Source organism: Cygnus olor, chromosome 2, assembly GCF_009769625.2.
Source record: "Cygnus olor isolate bCygOlo1 chromosome 2, bCygOlo1.pri.v2, whole genome shotgun sequence".
Lineage (NCBI taxonomy): Eukaryota > Metazoa > Chordata > Aves > Anseriformes > Anatidae > Cygnus > Cygnus olor.
In genome coordinates, this window is record NC_049170.1 from 54393974 (window position 1) to 54414163 (window position 20190).

Genomic DNA, 20190 nt, shown 5'->3' on the forward strand with positions numbered 1-20190 from the left:
GTCACCTTTTTTGTACCATATCACATATCTTGGTAGGCTGTTGGTATGGGAATATATATATTGGTATATCCAGTTATCAAATATACAAATGTGTACATATATATTTCCGTGTGTGGGTGTGTAAAATAAAGGCAGTATACAAAGGTATAAAATAGGATAACTACAGGCAAAACAATGTTGGGCAAGTTATTTTTAGCTAATAATAAATATTCTACGTGTGTGTTAACAAATGAGATTGGAGGGGCCTGAACATAATTAGACACAAATAATCCCTCTTGGATTTTCATTCCAATATGGAAAAAATAGATAAGAACATTAGACAGGTGGACAAGCACCGAGATTGCTTAAGAAACACCATACAAAAAGAAAGAAAACTAGGTGACTGAAATAGAACATAAGCAGTCCTAAGGGAGAGAACGGGAAAGGACATTTATGCTTTCTACAGAAGGTTATGTTCCTTGAGCTAAGGACAACTGAGGGTAGAGCGGTTTACACTTTCAACTGCATGCAACAGGTCAAGCACTGTGCAGCAGCAAGCCAGTAGTACGCTAACCAGACAGGCCCGAAGGCTGAATTCTGCTTTTACTATAGGCCTATGATTTTGTCTGTGGAATTGACCTCTTTAGATATACTGGAGTCTACTAAACTATTAAGGCTGAATCCCAGTCTCCTTATAGGAGGAAGAGGACTACCTCACACAAAAATGCGGAAGGGTATCCACTCCACAGATTTGAAAGCAACTTCCACTACAGTGCCTGAAAGAACCTAGGGCTTTCACCCTCAGAGTCTCAACCTTTAAACACTGTGTTTGATGATTAATACTTTATCAGTGGAGATACAAAAATGAACGATAATCCACAGATGCATTAAAACCTGGCACTAGTCGAATCTTTAAAAAAGATGCAAAAAAGCTTGCCTGTCACAGAAGTGATTGTACTGTTATGTTTTAAAATTTTTGTTCTATCTATTATTAAAATGTGCGTTCTAATAAGGTCAAAACAGATCTAGTGTTAATCCATAACTATTAGTACTAAAGTTTCATAAACATTATTCCGCTTCCCCCCAAACTAAACAAAACTGTTTCTTTTAATAACTCAAAGAATACCTGAATACTGACCTTATTCACAGCTTCCACAAGCATTCTCATCTCCTTCTCAACATCACTGACAAATTTTAAATCCTTCCTGCAACAACAGCATACTAGGTAAATGAGGCAATAGAATGTACAAAGATGCAATGACTTTATCTTCTGTAACATGTAAACATATGTAACGTGTTGTAATCAAAAGTTAACATTTCAGCGTTTCTCAGTCTTCTCACTTACGCAATTCACTTAATTAGATTTCACGATTTGATGGAAAATCAGGTATTGAGTATACAGAGTAGAATTGTTTTCAAAGACAGAAAAAGTGCACTGACTGATTTTACAACTTATCTGGTGAAACAAATTAATGAGAACAGAAGTAGAAGCATAAAGCTATTTGCAAGGAAACAAAATATTCTTGATATGAGATATTATGGATTTTTTAAATTAATTGGTTTACCCTACTTAATCACAGTAAATCGAATCTGTCAGAGCGAGCTGTGTGTTCTGTTCTTAAATGAGCAGGTAAACTAATACCAAAAGCAAGGTTAACATTTGTTAGAGCACCGTCCCCATGAGGAAAAATGTCTACCTGAAGAATTCATGTCTCAAATCTGGTTATCAGTAAAGCTGTTTCTTCAAGAATATGCACCATTTCATACCAAGACAACAACACTTTGTGAATTATATCAAAATTTCATCATTCAAGAAGTGGATGTCCTAACAACATTCTGGACGCTGAAGTAAAGGTATGATCAAAGGATCAAGCGGTCACAAGCAAACATGCAAAATGGCAACATTGAGTAGCTTTTCTACCAAAATCATTTGATCACTGGTACAATGGATTCAGCCAACCACTGGAAAACCTCCAATGCTTTGTCCCCATTTATCCAGTGGATAGACACTGCGTGGAGTTATCAGAATCCCCGAATCCTCAGTACAGAGAAGGTGAGGCAAGCATTTTATGTCCACTTGTACCTCCAGATCTTTCTTACAGAACTCCATGGAAGAACAACACTGAGCTACCTGATGATGTGAGTGGGCCCCCAATCTACTGACTATTCAAGTAAGAACAGTGAAGACTGGAGGGCAGATCAGTGCAGATGTTGGGAGAGACCAAGCAATTGCTGCTGTTTTGGAATGATAGAGAAGATTCTTAGGGAGCACAATTTGGGTTGAGAACATTCAAGGAATTCAGTATTCCTTAATTTTCTTTTGAAAGAGATATCCTTGAAAAGACATTTGGACTGTCCTCTGGAGTTCTGATATCTGTATATAGGATCATTGAACAGCTGAGGCAATCCAACAAGCAGATATGTCTCTGCATCTAGCTGTTCAGATTCTGGTTAGAACACTATTCTCAAATTCAGAATAGTATTTCAGGCTGTTTACTCCTCTGCCACTAAGGCTGACAAAGCACAAATTAGATTTCCTTTAGAATTTCAAACTTTCCTTCGAGGTCATCAGATGAAACCACAATGAAAAATAAAGCCTCTTTTCAACTATGTGCAGTCTTGCCTTTCCAAATTTGGCAGCAAACCTCATCAGACTGCTTTTACATAAGTGAAGGGGAGTGCCAGATCAGCTCACAAGAAAGGATATTCTGTATTTCCAGCTACACAAATGCATGAACCCACACTTCACTGAAGAGCGGTAAGAAGCATACAGTTAACAAGAAATGTGAGTAGGCTTCACTGCTAGCAGATTTTGAAAGATGACTAACAAATCCATTAGGATGAGGAGAACAAAGTCTGTTATAAGTCATTCCACAAAAGGATGGAAAAAAAATAAATCTGCAGATTCAGTAGTCTCCTCTGTAGGATCCTGATCAGAGAACTGACTGAGTGGAGACAGTTAAAAATGACTGACTTTATTTCTCAGTTATTCTTGACTCTGGTTCTGGTCTTGCAGTTTTAGGTTGCTTGTTTTGGTGTTTTATCAGCTTGCTCACATCATATTTGAAGAGTTCTGTTTGTGATTGTCCTGAGCTGGAGCTTGTTTGTATATTTACAAATTAATCGAGGTCCAATTCATACTGCCCTATCAAAACCAAATGGAGTATCTCCATTTCCCAGGACATTGATAAGTATCTACCACTCGACTGAAGTATTTCTCAAGTATTTAAAATTAAATTTGAAAATATGAAATTTATTAATCATTAGGACACTGAAGCAAGTGTAAAATATATTCAACAGGCATACACACAAAGTAAAATTTTCTTAAGTGACCTTTATCATTTAAGCATCTTTTTACAAATCTGATCCCTCCTTGTCATTCCAGGTTGCAGTGTTTACTAGTGTGATGCTTTTGATAGTAACTTGACTTTCTATTGCCTCATTTTCAGATGTTTCAGTCTAGTAGCTCTCTTTGCAACCAGCATTAGCATAGTCTTAACTATGCATCATGCAAATGTTTTGTTATTGCCTTACTGTCAATTTTAAAAATAAAGAAAAACAAGTAAAGGGACTAGTACACAGAAATAGTGTCAGACTGTAAGAACACATTTCATTACTTGGTTATCACTCTTGCCTTTGTCCTGAAAAAATTACAGAGAGCACAGAGATAGGGGGGTAGAAGTTTGTGAAGCCAGTGGAAGAGTGCATGTACTGATTTGTTGTGAGAGGAATGGTGGAAACTGATGTTCCCATTGTAAATCTGGCCCTGTTATAGAACAAGGAAACCAGCCAGACACTTATTATTATTTAAATTTCTCATTTTGCTGGTCTTGAGAAAAACACATTAATTCCTTTGCCTCAATGATCACCTATTGCCATAATCACCATGATCACCTCTGGAGAGAAAAGGAAACACAGACATTTTTACAAGAGTAAATAGAATCAATCTCCATTTCCTATCTTGCTCGCAACACTGTTTACCTATGACACCTCTCATCATTAGAACACATACCTTGCATCTTCTTTTAAAAGGTCACTGTACTTTGGTCCAGAAGAACGGATGTTGAAAGGGTCAGAATTATCATCTATTTCAAGAGCCTCAGCAAGACGCCTAAATTCAAGCATGGTAGGGAAGAAAAAAAAAGCCACCATAAATAAATAAAAAATAGCCCCCAAGAACATTTTCTCATTGAAGAGTAGAAATGGGTTACCAATAAAGATAAACAGATCACAAAAGATAGAGTCTGTATATTTGATGCTAATTTACAGGAAATTATTTTTTTTTTTCCAAACAGCATTAACTTTTTTAATTTGGACGTTTTTCAGAAAAAAAAAGTTCATTGCCCACCTGTTCCTCTGAAGAGCTAAACATTCTTCATCACATTGCAATCTGAATTATTAAAAAAAATACAATTAGAATCACTGTTTCTCCTCACACTTTTAAACTATAGTTTTGTTGCTATCATATTACCACAGCCTAAGTAAATATGTATCAGAATAATTTACTTTATTAGATCAGATAATACAGCTAACAACAGATTAGACTTTAATACACCTAATAGACTGACTCTAAAGGAGTCAGTCTATCAGGAACTATATCAGGAAGTACAGAGAAATCACCAAATTTAAGACCAAATTGGTTTTGTGACTTAAACACAGATGTGCAGTGCAAAAGTATGAGAGCACAAGTGTCAAGCATAAATGACACAAATGTACTTTTTCCTATTATCCTAAAAAGGGTAATAGAAAAATATTATAAATAGTAAGATGATGACTAGGAGAAAAATATGCCCTACTACTAGTCATCCAGAAAAGAATGCTAAGAGAAATATGAAAAAATCTTTATGAACTCCAAGGAGTTTGCGAACCTGGTAGACGCCAAGATGAACATGAGTCAGCAATGTGCCCTGGCAGCAAGGACGGCTAATGGCATTCTGGGCTGCATTAGGCAAAGTATTGCCAGCAGGTCAATGCAGGTGATCCTTCCCTCTATTCAGCACTGGTGAAGCCACACCTGGAATACTGTGCCAAGTTCTGATCACACACACCTTGCTCCACAGTACAAGAGAGATACAGACATAGTAGAGAGAGTCCAGCAAAGGGCTACAAAGATGAAGGGACTAGAACATCTCACCTATGAGGAATGGCTGAGAGAGATGGACTCTGTGGGCTAGAGAAGAGGACGTTCAGTAGGGATTCTATTAATGTATATAAATCCATGAAGAGAGAACGCAAAGAAGGACAGACCAAGGCTCTTTTCAGTGGTGCCCAGAAGCAACACAAGAGGCAATAGGCACAGACTGAAACACAGGAAAATCCTTCTGAACATCGAGAAACACTTTAAAAAATTGTATGGGTGACTGAACACTGGCACAGGTTCCCAAGAGCAGGTGTGGAGTTTCCCTCCTTGGAAGGAAACTATTCAGAAGCTGTCTGGATGTGGTCCTGAGCAAGTAGCTATAGGTAGTCCTGCTTGAGCAGGGAGGGTTGGACCAGTTAACCTCCAAAAGGTCCCTTTTAACCTCAACTGTTCTGTGACTGAGTTTGCAGAGTAGAAAGAAACTCTGAAACCACAATTACATTGTTCCGTATGTAATTGTCACAAGAAACTAATCAATGATCGAGAACTCATTCTACATTAAAGCAAAAACAGGAACAGCTAAAGAATTGCAAGACATCCGATTACCAGTATTACAGCAGAGTCAGGCTATTATTTGAAAGTCTTCTTTTAACTGTGATTCTGCTGACAATATTATACATTTTCCAAGTCACCTGTTCTTCAGGTACACACAAGGATTTCATACATGTTTCTACAGGTCTGTCCTTACCTGGCCTGCTTCATTTCTTTTTTCGTAATAAGCCTACTGATTTCCACTGAATCTCCAAGCTGTAGATCTGTTAACTTTGTGGCTATAGATATAGCAGCTATTCTGAAAAAGAACAGTATTAGCTTTCACTTGAGGCAGGACATAAACCTTGGAAATTGTATATAAACCTTCAGATTTAAGTATCAAGGTGGGAGAAGTTTCCTTTTCAGATTACAGAATCGTACTCTAGTTCTCCATCACCTAGTTTTAGGAGTCTAATCTAGCTATATAAATAAAAAGGTTACTCTCTCTCATCTTCAAGCAATTAACAAACAGACTTGCTCCTTCATGGAATTATTCAGAGCATCAATTCTAAGCAAGTCTAACTAGGCAATGTGAATACACTTCCTTGGCACCTGCTGAATACTCAAACTACATCTGACCATATAGGTTTCATTACTTTTTTTTTTTTTTTTTTAAACTTTCATACAACTCATCTTTAACTGTACGCAACTAAAACCTGTGAAGTGAATTTATAAAGTCCTTTGAAGTTTGCTTAGAAAATATGGATACAAGCCATAAGGAGTAAAATGCCTACTGAGACTGTTACAATTTTCTTTATAAAGGTTCTCCATCATTCCCATCAAGCAAGCCTTTCTAGTCCCGTTTTCTTGCTAAAGTTTCTGATTAAAATATGCAGTAAGTTTTTAGTGATATCCCACACCTTTCTCAAAATCCTGAACATGAAAAATTATATTATTTGAACTCTTTCCTGTTGATTTTCAGATAAAAGGATATATTTGCATCAAAACAATTAACATGACATTCAGAGAATAACCATTATAACATTAATATTATAACTTTATTATATTATAACATCAGGGTGGACAATCTGAGATGCACCATCAGCTTCAAATTTATCAGGTTGTGACCAAACAACAGGCCATTAGATGACAGGACAACAGCATCTATATTGTGTATACAGAAAGAGATGCACAGTCCCTTTTCTGTTCCCTTGGGCATCCTTTTCATGACATTAAATAGCTTTGAGCTTTGTTGGTGAAACGCTCCCAGTAACATTTTTGAGAAAACCTGGATACCCCATTAGTTTGCCAACCTTTCCACAGTAGTAGAACAGGAGGGAAGTACTTTTGTAGTACTTTTTTTTTCTTTTTTCTCAAGCATGAAGATGATAGGAAAAAAACCTAAAGAACCAAACCTAACCCCCACAAAAACCAGGGTATTTTAATATTCCAGTAATCTGAACAGTCAGAGTTATCATATAAACTTAGCAGTCATTAAACACTGTTTTTAGTAATATGACATGGCTCAAGAATTTGTTTGTTGATAATATCAGTTATTGTAAGGTCAGATAATTAAATGTATATGAACACATGTGAACCAAGAGATACAAACACTTGCTTTAAACTGATGATTTTTTCATTTCCTTCCTATTTACTTGGCTTATACATGCAAGGACTCTTACTGATTTCAAATACACCATTTTGCCTGTATGAGTATTTTTGGAGCACCTGAGCCTCAGAAACAGTGGAAATGTAACAGCTTTAAAAAACTTGGGACTTGTAATCCAGCTACTTTCCAGCTTATGATTATGACAAGCACATGTCAATTTTAAATTGATAATTTAAAGTTAAGTCAGTCGTTTGATTTATAATGATAGTGAAACAGATTTTAAAAGTTTTTTTTTTTAAAAAAAAAAAGATGACCATTCCTGTAAGTCTACCTTATGTCCAACTTGCATTAACTACTATTGTTCTTAACTGCTTCTAAGCAGGATCTGAAGAAAAATTTAGTGCAAAAAATGGAGTTGAGTAGGACTCGGTTTGCATATTAACAACCAAGCTTTAGATGCCAAACTCTCATTACAGTCAACAGAATCTGAAAAGCTATTCAACTGCCTAAATTTAGCTGTTTCAGCTTTACCACTCTTTAGCTTCCATCATCTGTATTGACACGGTTCCACCAAACATTTTAGTGGAACCAAGACAGCAAATCACACAGGGACTATTATATGCAGTCACCTACATTCAGATGTCTGAATCAGAGTTCCATGGATGGGAGATTCAAGCTTTGATGTACCACCACAGTTATAGACTAACAGTGAAAAGAGGAATGTGTTCCAGTACAGCATGGCTGGTATGAAAGCTCAGAAGAATGAGAAAAAAGAAACTGTAGGTGTTAAGGACAAAAAAAAAAAAGTGTGAAAAACTTTGTCAATTAAAAATATTATGTCAACCCTGAAATTAATTCAAATAGCATAAGTCCAACAAAGGAAGTAAAATAATTATCATAGTACAAACCTTTGATACGTATTAGATGCTTCTGAGCAAATCATACTCTCCTTTCTTCTTCCACATTCACAGTGAAGATCAACCTGTTGCAAATACACAAGACAGCAGTTTGTTTAAAATTTGGTCCTTTTCTGTCCAGGGAGGGATGTGAAGGGCAATGAATTTTCTCTGGACACCCAACCTTTGCACTGCAGGATGTTGTCGGGCAGGGTGAAGAAGGATGACATGGAGCCATACAGGGATGATTACAATATAGCCTTGGAATAACACAAGGTTGTTTACACTCTTCATCTATAAGACATTCTCCTTTATGACAGATTCTTTTACATTTGTGCATTCCACATTTTAACATTTGATTGCAGCGAAGTCCACAGGAAATGTCAGTGAGATGACATGGAATATTACTTCGCAGCTGAAAGAGGGAAGAAGGAAGATGACAACTAAAAGCGAACAATTATATAAACAAATCTCAAAGCACTTTTACTGTTCACACCTTCATTTGGCATTGCCCATGCAAGAACTGTAATACTAAAATATATTAGAACTAAGACTCAGTTATTTATATCATAGTCCAATATAGCAGATAGACTTCACCAATTTAATCACATTAAACACAAACTCCAGTAATATATTCTACCTCAAAGAAGCTAAACCAACGGTCAGAGAAAGTGAAATATCAAATGCTTATTCTGTAAATTATATACACATAAAAGAGCATCCTGAACTTCAGTAAGTATTTTCAAGCTACACATTATTTAGTACTCAAAAACCTTAAGACTTACTTCATGCTTGCCCATACACCATTTCTGAGTCAGGTAGGTACAGGGTGGACACTTCTCCTCACTATGACATGAATGGTACACTGCAGCCACAGGGTGCAGGAAAATTAAAAAAAAAAAAGGAAAGAACAGTTATTACCATACTTCAGTCAAATGTCTTAAAAGAGAGAGCAAGGACTACTTAAACATGAGTTGGTATTTCAGTACTTTATGGGAATTACTTTTCTTCCCATAAATTATTACTTAGTAATTTATGGGAAGAAAGACACTTCATGCAAGGATAATCTGTTCTTTAAAATATTCTTTAGGAATTATGATAGCAGATTTTTAGGTGAATATTCTTCAGTGTTTTCTAAGTTATATGGTAGAAAACAGAAAACATTTGCAACTTCTGAGCAGGATTACACTATTAGACAGAGTATGTCAGAACGTGTATCTGTTCAACCTGTGCTGTATGTTTTTCAGTCCAGCAATGTCATTCCAAGGAACACAGAAACTGTTCACCAGATTATCCTGCTGTTTCAAGAGAGCATGTAATCTTTGGAATATAGCATTTAATGTGTTGTGACTATTAATAACGTCTAAATATTGCTGTCTGAATCAGAAAGAAAAATCCAATGTTTTACCAGTCAAAAGTAACATTATTGTTACTTGTGGCAAATTTTTAGTTGGTTGGCTTCAAAGTACAAACTTTTGGAAATATTCACAACTACTACAAAAACAGCTAATAAAAGATCAAATATATTTTCAAACAGATCCATGTATGCTTTACTACAATTTTAGTTTCTTTTTAAAAATTGAACAATCTAACTTACCTGGATGATTACAGTCATGTGGCCTGGTGCATGTTTTTTTACACTCTGGTGGCTGAGTGCCACAGGGGACAGGGGGGTAAATCACCGATTCACCACAATAACAAGTTAACTCATCAAAACCTGGAAAAGCAAATCGCAAAAGAAATATATCCCAATGTATGTGTATTTGTACTTCTCTAGTAAGAGAAATCTTTATTTAAAGATATAAACATTTAACTCTAGCTTCTTTTTTGATATTAAGCACCACTATAATGAAATTACTAGCCTTTGTGTCTCCTACAAGAAAACTGGACTATGACCCACAATGGATATGCTTGCTCTTAGAGACCGATTCTTTGACAGCAGCATTTTGAACTGGAGCAGGTATAATGCTCCTATCCAGTTGAAAGCTGTTCAGGTTTTATCCTTCACTCAAAAACATGGAGATCTCTTGAAGTCCCTTTCTGAAAGCACACCATTCAAATTTTGTGATTTCTTTCCCACTCCTACTAACTCTGAAATTTCTTTCCTTTATCATTTTCTCACACCTGTGGTCAGATTTTGTCCTTTTGCCCAGACCTGCACATGGTATTGGGAACATTTCAGATAAATTACCGAAAGGGCACCGCACTGTAGACTTCAGCCTAGAATCTCTTCTGTATACTTCATGTCATTTAACACTACATGGATACTCTTAACCAGCTTATGAACCCGTCCAAATACTTCAAAAGTAACTTTCAAATACAGTTTTTCTCCTTTTTTTTTTTTTTTTTATTACTTCCCTTATTTTGGAAACAGATTTTTAAACTCTTATCACAAGATTCCAAACCTCATTCATAAAATAAACAAAGGAAATAATTTCATACACCATCCCAACAACACTTAACACTCCCAAAATTTAACCAGTTCATTGCTGTTTTTCAGAGTTTGAAGAAACTGAGGACACTGATTGTAATGCAAACTGCAGTTATTACAAATCTTTAGAAAAACAGGATAGTAAGAGAAAATGCAAGTATCAGAAGTCATATAGAAAGAGATGAGAGAACAAAAAGAGAATATAATTGATCTATAAAGGAATAAAGAGATAGTGGATCAGAAAGAACAGTAAGAGAGAAGGTAGAAGGATGTAACAGAATAATAGGCCAATAAAATTGAAGATAACAATTCCAAGCTGAAGAGAAGATGTACGCATTAAGCTAGCTGCTGAATCCAGTGGATTCTGGGAACCAGGGGATTACTCCTTCCCAAGATTCCACTAAAGCCAAACCCGTTTAAAACCATATACAGGTCCACCCAGTAGCAAGACTGAGCAAGACTCTGAATGTTCTAGAGACAGACACACTATACACACAACAGTAACATTACCAGACACACAGACTAACACAGAGCCTACTAAACATCAACATTTCCATAAACAGATAAATCAATAGCCAAGTCCTCTTCCTCCTCTCCAGCTCATCAGGATTAAAGTTCACTAGTGAACATACAAACGTAGACACTCTAAATTCACATGCACACAATGTTCATGGATCTTTGCCTAATATACATCCCCAGACACAATCAAGTCACTGGCTGACATCCTGGGTCTTTCCAGAAGCAGATCTCCCCCCTGCTTAACAGCCAGTCCGGCTTGAAGGTCATTAGCAAGTTACACGTACATGCACAGACACACACAGGACTCAAACTATTTTAACAATGGAGTCAAGCACATACACCACATACACCCAGGTCTCTTCAGGTACTGGCACCCAGACTGAGGGGCCCCTATAATTTTTGATCCCCTTCTCCAGCTGCTAGCATACAGACTTCTCATATACCATTGTCTCTCCAGTTAACAGAGACTACATGCTGCCATAGTCCACAGCCTCCAGTTGCTGACATTTAAATCTCTCACACAGAATAGGATGAGAGTACACTGAAAGATACTAAATCTTATGCCTAGGATAGGATAGATAGTGGTCATCAGGTGCACAGGTTTCACTCAGTGCACTGACCAGCAGCTTCTTACATGCAACTGTTACCTTTTATCTCCCTTTCTCTTCATTCTCCCATGCATGTACTTCCATTCCCCTCCATTCATCTTGATTCCTCCTTTTGTCTACTTGTCTTATTCTACATAAATGATCTACCGCAATATTTTGTCCCCATTGGTCCCATTTTTTCTACATCTATACCGAAGTTTGCTATTTCTGGCATTATTAGCTGGGTCATACAAGCATTACATGATAACTTAATGTTTGAACTCTCCCAAATGAGTTCCCAGTACTCCCCTCCTCCTATTATCTCTGAAGCTCAGTGATCTCTCACCTTAACATCTGTGAAAGCCAGTCATTCCTCATTGTACTGTCTGAAACTCTTGTTAGCTTTTCGTGTTTTTTTTTTTTTCCTTACATTCAACAGTTTCTTATGCCCAGTTGTTTCTTATAGCTGTTCAGTCAGTAAAAATCTCTGATCAGGTCCCAGGCTTTTTTCCATGTGTCTTACATTGGAGTAGTTAATAGAAAGGATCACAGTTTTGATCTAAGGAGATTCTGTGGTTGAATCTCCTTACAGAAACAGCCAAGAATGCTGGAGAGAATAAAACGTTAAGGGTCAGAAGGAAGGAAAGAAGTAGGAAAAAGTTGGAAGGTTCAGAATGTCCACAGATTTTCTGCAAGCATGGGAAAGAGCAGGGCTTCTGCTGTCCCTCACTAAAGTTCCTTAAAAACCCTATACCTTTCTGGAAGCAAAGACTCACACCCTCATTGGTTGAGGAAAATGAAGGATCAGATAAAAAGGTCCCTAAAAGACCTGACCATTAGACAACTACACTGGCTGCTTGCTATTGATGTGAATTGACACGTGAAGAATTTTATCAGTACTGGATGTTCCTTAACTAGCTACTAATCAGGATAAAGGGGAGGAGGTCAGAGACATCTGCTCCAAACAGGCAAATCAGAACACCTAACAACCTTTAAAAAAACACAACAAAAACCGTCCAGTGCTGACATAATTTATTTTCCCCAAGAGATGTACCGCTGTCTTAAAAAGTCTGGGTCTCTATGGAAGAAGCCCTAGTACAGAAACAGACCTAAAAAGGTGATGTACATCAGAAGCACAAAGAACCACACAGGTGGAAGTACACTTTAGTGTTGCATCTTTATACCATCCCTCACCATTCCCAAAGCCAATAGTGGAGACGGAGGCATGGGCAAGAATTCCAAGCGGGAAGTGGCAAGCGTAATTGACAATGTCATGGCAGATGATACCATAGTTGCTGCAGCCCAACTACAAAGTGGTGGCTAGATAGGTAGATCAGAGCCAATGATGCATTTCCTTAGTGCTGAGATGCAGGTCCCATTAGCTACAGGGTCAGAATACACAGGCACAGTGATAAGGCTCTGAAACAGCCCAAAAATTGGACTCAATGATCCTTATGGGTCCCTTCCAACTCAGGATATTCTATGATTCTATGAAATCTTAATGAGCAACACCCAGGGAAAGCAGGGAAATTTTTGAAGATACAGACTCAGAACAGGACTCTGACTTAAGGAACACAGATTTAAGACAAATGATAATGACTAGCTAGCTGGTTGCTTGAATAGATCACTGCTTTTGCTGTACTCAAAAAAGGGTGCTTTACCTCAGAAAAGCGTTTTACCTGCACTCATTGCAAAGTTCAGCAAAAACCTCTGAAGCTTGACCACCCACTTGTACCACATCCAACACTGGAACAATTTATAAGGGAGGCAATTCTTAGGTCTCTCCAGGCTAAAACAGGCATCTGAATCTTGGGTCTGAGAATGAAATAAAATCCTCAAAAATAGAGTAGCAAAAGAAAGAAATTTGATGGCCTTGAAGACTGAACCCAGGAAATCCAGTGAAGAAAAACAACCCCTACCCTTCTGATTTAACTAGACCAGATGTTATAGACATGACACGTGAGACTGTTAGATTACTATTTTGCTTTGTCAGGAGAAATGTTTGGACACAAAAAGATTTATTTTCTAAAGAAAGGTATGCATGCATGCCACATTCATAGGCTATTAAGACAGACTACACTGCTATTTGAGGCTCTAGATACCTTCTCTTTTCCAGGATGTTTCCATGAAAAGTTGTTCTCCATAAAAATTGAGTTCTTTGATTATGTCCTTGTGCACGTGCCATAGGAGAGATGCATTTACTACAGCAGCCAAATGCTTCCAACTAAAACAGTATCCTTACAATGTACAACACCTTTCTCCTATTCACCACTGTCATGAGGTCTAGTTCACTTTCAACATCTCACTGTCCTCCTTGCCACATTCCAGTGAGCAGTTCCAAAATAGCACCAAGTTTGAGAGAAGACTCACTTTTGTCCAGCATTGACTGCAGAACCACTAGACAGAAGACAAACACTTTATAAAAGCTTAAGTGGAACTCCAGGTATTTATATTCCATTCTGCGAACACTCTGCACCCCTGGTTTTATTTTAGATTAAAACAGGTGCAAAAATATATCTAGAATTAGCAGCTGAAAGACTTAATGATGATGGTTTTAAAGAAAACTTTTGAATTTCTTAAGAGCATTACTGAGTGAAAAAATGGATAAAAGTTGAATGATCCACTAAGGGCTCTTCCTGCCCAACTTTCAAAGACTGCATTTAATAGTTTTTAATTTACGTGGTACGGTACGTCTATATAAAGAAAGGGGAAACCTGTACTAAAAGAGACTGAGGGGAAAAAAATGAAAACGTTATCACATATAAAGATGTGCCAGATCATCTAAAGATTCTTCTAGCTGAAGGAAACACAAGAGCATTCTTCTGTCTGCCTCAGGCCAAAAATCAGAAAACTTAGTATTATCTACCTATTAAAAAAAAGTGAAATAATCAACATATGGTTTCCTACATCAAGTGGAGAAAAGCAGTTGTGGAAAACTAGTGTCTTCAACTAACACAGCTTTTAACAGAACACACACGTTTAAAGCTACTGCGCCAGCTCAGACGTGCAAATTCTTCAGCAGTCATAAGAAATTAGTATCTAATAGTTGTCAATCTATTTGTAGCAATTCTGTAGTAATTTCACCATCTGGTACATGACCAGAAAGCCTAAGACACACAACTGACATCTCTTACTTCTTCAGATGGTCCTTTCTAGAGAAAAATCACTGGACTATCAAGTTGGGAAAGTCTGATTCTAAGCACCTAAACAGTTTCTGCTACATATTCCAGGAACTATACAAGTTATTTCATTGTTGAACAAAAGAGTTCCCTTTACTTAGAAATGCTTTCTAAACTTTTATTTTCCTTGCATGATTCCTCAAAATTTAAGTGATTGCTGGATATATAACTGAATATATTTTATTGTAGTTCATTTTTAACTATTAAAATCCAGTTACTAAACTCATCTACAACAAAGTAACTTTCTTTTCTATGAAAAGACATAACAATGAGAATAAACTCCAGATCTTCAGATTCTGATAAATTCTGACCAGATGCTATGTCTACCTCTGACCAATTAAGCAAATACATTTCTATAATATATAAAAAATAATGCACTGTTGTACTTAACACACTTGTTTGCCAGCAGGTTTGACAACTGCCGCGATGACAAGGTTCTTCGCATCTATGAAGCCCACAGTTGAGTTTGCGACCACAAACCAAAGAACACTTATGCTCCGTGTCCTAGAGGAAGGCAAAAAAAAAAAAAAAAGAAAATTAGAATTAAACTGTAAAATCCATGGGTTTCTCTGTGAGGTCATAATACAACAATTGCAAAATCATGAGGAAGAAATAACGAGTCATTGTAATGGGTGAGTTTCTGCAGCAGGGCAAAGAGGCACACACCTGTTGAGGTGACAAATCAACTACAGAGGTTTTCTGCCTGCTGCAGACCTTAATCTTGGATATTGTGAAGGGAGTGCCTCTTAATACTATTGCCTACTGCTACTCCATGTCATCACAAGTGATAAATGCCAGGGCAAACCTGGACAGGATCAGAAGTAACTACAGAGCTCTGGGGGCAGTACTGAGGCGTATGTGGGCTCAGGTACTATTCCTGCTGGCAAAGGAGAATGGGTGTGAGAAAGGCACTAAAAGGAGAGTTCAATAACTGGCTGCAGAACTGGTGCTGGTATCAGGGTTTTGGGTTCTGTGATCATGGGACCTTGTTTGCAAATCAGTATCTACTTGGGAGAGACATGATCCAATAGGAATTTTTGCCAGTAGGAGCCTAAACTAATGATGGGGGAGGGAGAGAGTAATGCATCAACCCTGTGAGGGAGTGACAGACAAGGTTGACAAGAAATTGGCATAGGGTGATGTGACAGGAAGGTATAACAATCAACAAAAAAGGGGCTGAAGCAGGGTCACCCCAGCACTTCCATGTAAACCAGGAAGTGACTACAAGAAATCCCTCAAATCCTTTCTGGGAACTTACTATGTTGGGATACCTCCCTGAAGTACACGCACTGGTGAATAAAGGGGACGAAATAGAGACCTACGTGCAGTTGCAGGGCTATAATCTTGTTGGGATCATGGATGGCTCCCGTGGTTGGAAAATTGCAATGAAGGGATACAGACTTCTTAGGATGGGCAGGCTGGAGAGACGAGGAGTTGTACTTTGTGTGACAGAGCAGCTAGAGTACATGGAGTTCTGCTTGAGGATGCACTAGGACAACTGAAAGGTTGTGGGTTAGATTTATAGGGAAGAGAAGTAAAGGTGACATTATAGTGGGTGTCTTACAGCACACCTGACTGGGAAGAACAAGTGGATGAGACCCTTTGCAGACACACAGGAATAACCTCACATTCACAGGCCTTGGTCCTCAGGGAGGACCTCCTGAACACTGATATCTGCTGGAGGTACAAAATAGCAGGACATAAGCAATCAGAAGGTTCCTGGAGTGTGTTGATAATTTCCTCATTCAAGCGCCAGAGAAGCCAATGAGGGGAGGTGCTCTGGTGGACCTCATACTCACCAGCAACAAAAAGGGTGTGGTTGGGAATAGGAAAGTCAAAGGCAGCCTTTACTGCAGTGATGTTTACCAGAGAAGTGGTAAATTCTACTAACTAAAACCGATCTCTGTCTGCCAAGACAAGAAACAGAAGAATACATACACAAGGACAATAATCAGTAGCTAACAATGGCTTATGTGGCTACGTGTACATACACAAAACTCCCAAGAGAAAGGAAACATCTAGAGCTAGATTTCAGCCTGCATTTCTCTAAAATAGTCAAAGAAGTTTCATGTTTTCAGCAAGCTAAATTGAATGAAGAGCCATTAAACAAGGTGTTTTACTAAGCCAGATACTGTGTGAAGTTGATGATTAAGAATAAATATCAGTGGTGCCCAGTGACAGGACGAGGCAATGAGCACAAATTGAGACACAGGAGGTTCCCTCTGAACATTAGTAAACACTTAAAAACAACAACAAAAAGGAAGCTATAGGAACTACTTCTAGGTGCACTGATATTTAAATAGTAAGTTCAGCTTTGAAACTCTAATGTGGAAAGGAAAATAAATATCCAAACGAGAAAAAAATGGCTAGGCACACCGAGTTTTCTCATTTTGCTATTTAAACATTCATCAAAATTACACTGCTGACAACTGCTCCTTCCAGGTACATCTGAGCCAAAGCCTTATGATACTTATTTTTGCCAACGACAGTGATGCAAAGATAGGGTGTAAAGAACACAGAGCTAGACTCTTTTCAGCAGTGTCCAGTGCCAAGACAAGAGGCAATGGGCACAAACTGAGACACTGAGAAGGTTCCCTATGAACATTAGCAAACGCTTCTTCACTGTGCGGTTGACGGGTCACTGGCTCAGGATGCCCAGAGCATCTGTGAAGTTTCCTTCCTTGGAGCTATTCAAAAGCTTTCTGGACATGGTCCTGGCTAAGTAGCTCTAGGTTGCCCTGCTCAAAGCAGTGGGGTTGGACCAGATGACCTCCAGAGGTCCCTTCCAACATCCTCAATCATTCTGATTCTCTAATTTTCAAAACTGTGTAGTGCAAAAAATAGCTTAGGCCTGATCTATACAGTTATTCATTACAGCAGGGATGCACAATTTTTAAAGTTGATTTTGCTAAGACTTAGCTGCATCATACCTTATAGTTCTTGTATTAAATGATCTCTCCCCTGTCCACTTTCCCTGGAATCACTCGACCAACAAAAAGCACCTTTACTGCATTTGCATGGAATGTGTTTTTGCAATTAAAAAGATACGCATAAAATAAATGCTGCAGAGTAAGTGCACACACAAACATTTGGAGCACGACTAGTACTGGAAATAGAGAAGATGCACAAAAATGCAAGGATACAAAAGCAAAGAAGTCTTTCAACTTCACAACAAAACCAAACACAGTTTACCATGAAGAGTTTTATAAAACCACACATGCACTTACCACACAGCAAACTTCATTACACTTGTGTCGTCCACATGATCTTTTTTTGTTGCATCGCTTGTCACACATGAATGTAATAGCAGCTATTACAGAAAAAAAGACATAAGTCATGATTTGCTCTTTGCTCATGCTGAGAACAAAAGCTGCAGTCACAATATTATGCTAAGGCTGTTGCAAGACCTGGTCTAAAAGACAGTAATGCAGAGTAAGTCAGCATGCAAAAATTTAATCACTTGTTCGAAAGGATTTTAGAGCACAGAATAAGTGAGACTAGTTTATTTCACATTACTCTTTATACCATAAAATCTGCAAACAGAACACACAAAATAGGATACCCTGATACACTGAAGCATAACAAATACAGTTTAAGACTGCTCAGATTGGTATAAGAGTAAAAATATCAGCTAAATACAACTACTGCTGATATGGTGATGAAACTGGCACTACAGAAATTTTATCACCATCTACAGGTAACATGAGCAATTACTTCTGAATTCTGAAGAGTAAAGCCTTCATAGCCAAAAGCTCAAATTAGGAAATATGCATATTACTATCCTGTAAATAAGTACCTCAGGGGTCCATCAAGTAAACAGTTTCCCTATATTGAGATTCTTCAAAGAGCTTTAAAGGTTAGATAGCATAAAGATTAGGTTTTGCATGTGTGGCTAACTGCTATGACTTCTCCAAGCAAGTATCCTCACCGTTCTGGATAGCCAACAACCATCACAAAAGACAGGAAATGCAACAAAGACAACATTTAGTGACCTCCTTCCACAGTAGCTCAGCTAGATAGAGAGGATTACTACTGTGGTGTAGTTAAACTAGTGTTCCAGGTCTCCTAGCTTTCTTCCACGAGTGGGGTGATGTCTGGAGTGGTGGGAATGGCTGGAAACATCCATCCATCCTTCCTTTCATTTCCCTCCTCTAAAATGACCTCTCTTGATCACCTGCAAGATCAGCAGATAACAGAGTGCTCCCTATGACTGGCCATTTGGTGTTCATGAAGCAATAGTGCAGTAATTCTACGTAGAGCAAGACTGTGACATCTTTACCTATTTATATTTATCAGCCCTAGCAATGCCCTTTGCATGAAATGCTGCTGTAATCCAACCTGCAAGGCCGTTCTCAAGGAGTTCCAGTCAGTGATGCTGACAAAATAATCTTACAGTCAGATTCTTTAGTTTGATACAAAGGCAAAATCCCCAGATCAACTCCTGCTTTGGTTGAAGGCCAAAGAGCTTTCAGAACAGATTTCAGGAGCTTTTTTTATTTTTATTTTTATTTTTATTTTTTTTTAAAAAAAAAGTCCATTTGACATAAAACACAGTCTATCAAAATTTGAGAATGAAAAACTGGAGACAGTATATCAAGACAGAGAAGAGCAAACAGCTAAGGAAAATCCTGGACAACTGGAACTGAACAGAATATCAGAAAAACTCAAATTAGCTCAGAAGTTACACCATCTAAAATTCTGTAATAGAAAAAAAACATCCAAGATAAAAACGTACTGCAGAGATACAAAATCAGTGTCAGAAACTGAAAAATGAAGATTAACAGTCTGCTTGTTTCTGAGATTTGCTTAACATTTATCTTAAAGTGAACAAGAAGATACTAACACTTCTAATAACAAAATATATCAAAAACACCCTCCTCTCTCACTCAGATGTAGGTTTGTGCTTTTCCAGACAGCACCACTTCCATGGAGAAACTCTTCTATGAAGTGGTTCTCTTCAAATTCACCCTCATTGAGCTGAATTTTGAGATGCTACATCCAGAATACCCTAAGTGCCAAATTCAAACTCTACTGAGCTCCTATATGAAGACCAACAACATACGACTATGAAGCAGAATGAAAGCTTTCATTTCTACAGGAATTTGGACAAGAACAGAGAAGCATCATTACTTTGTATCCAAGCTGTACAAGATGACGCAAAGACGTGCAGGATGCCAGGGGGCAACCTGTTGAATAGAAATAAACTGTTCAAATTGAAATAGAGCTTGCTTGGAACGTTCAAGATCAAACAGTGCGGAAAATCTTTCCTTGTTTAACAGATGGATAGAAGGGAAACACATTTAGCAGCATCCCAAGAAATGACCAACTTGACATAGAAGTAATGATAAAAGCAGCAGTATTGATCAGATACTTGCCAAC

At 37.8% G+C, this 20190-nt stretch overlaps 1 protein-coding gene and 1 long non-coding RNA gene across 3 annotated transcripts in view; one reads left to right on the forward strand and one right to left on the reverse strand.

Moving 5' to 3' along the window:
* The window catches only part of NFX1 (nuclear transcription factor, X-box binding 1), a 61887-nt gene that overhangs the window by 13379 nt on the left and 28318 nt on the right, over window positions 1–20190 (reverse strand). For both annotated transcript variants that reach the window (XM_040548145.1, XM_040548146.1), the window contains exons 12-21: window positions 18039–18121; window positions 15207–15315; window positions 9693–9812; window positions 8881–8960; window positions 8280–8510; window positions 8108–8181; window positions 5808–5909; window positions 4328–4369; window positions 3992–4090; window positions 1118–1184 (exon numbers count right to left, since the gene is read on the reverse strand). In XM_040548145.1, coding sequence (XP_040404079.1) covers window positions 1118–1184; window positions 3992–4090; window positions 4328–4369; window positions 5808–5909; window positions 8108–8181; window positions 8280–8510; window positions 8881–8960; window positions 9693–9812; window positions 15207–15315; window positions 18039–18121 — 1007 coding nt within the window. The remainder of the gene's footprint in view (window positions 1–1117; window positions 1185–3991; window positions 4091–4327; window positions 4370–5807; window positions 5910–8107; window positions 8182–8279; window positions 8511–8880; window positions 8961–9692; window positions 9813–15206; window positions 15316–18038; window positions 18122–20190) is intronic.
* LOC121065359 lies at window positions 15361–20053 on the forward strand. The gene is made up of 2 exons (XR_005817010.1): window positions 15361–15679; window positions 19708–20053. It is a non-coding gene; the product is annotated as an uncharacterized LOC121065359 (long non-coding RNA).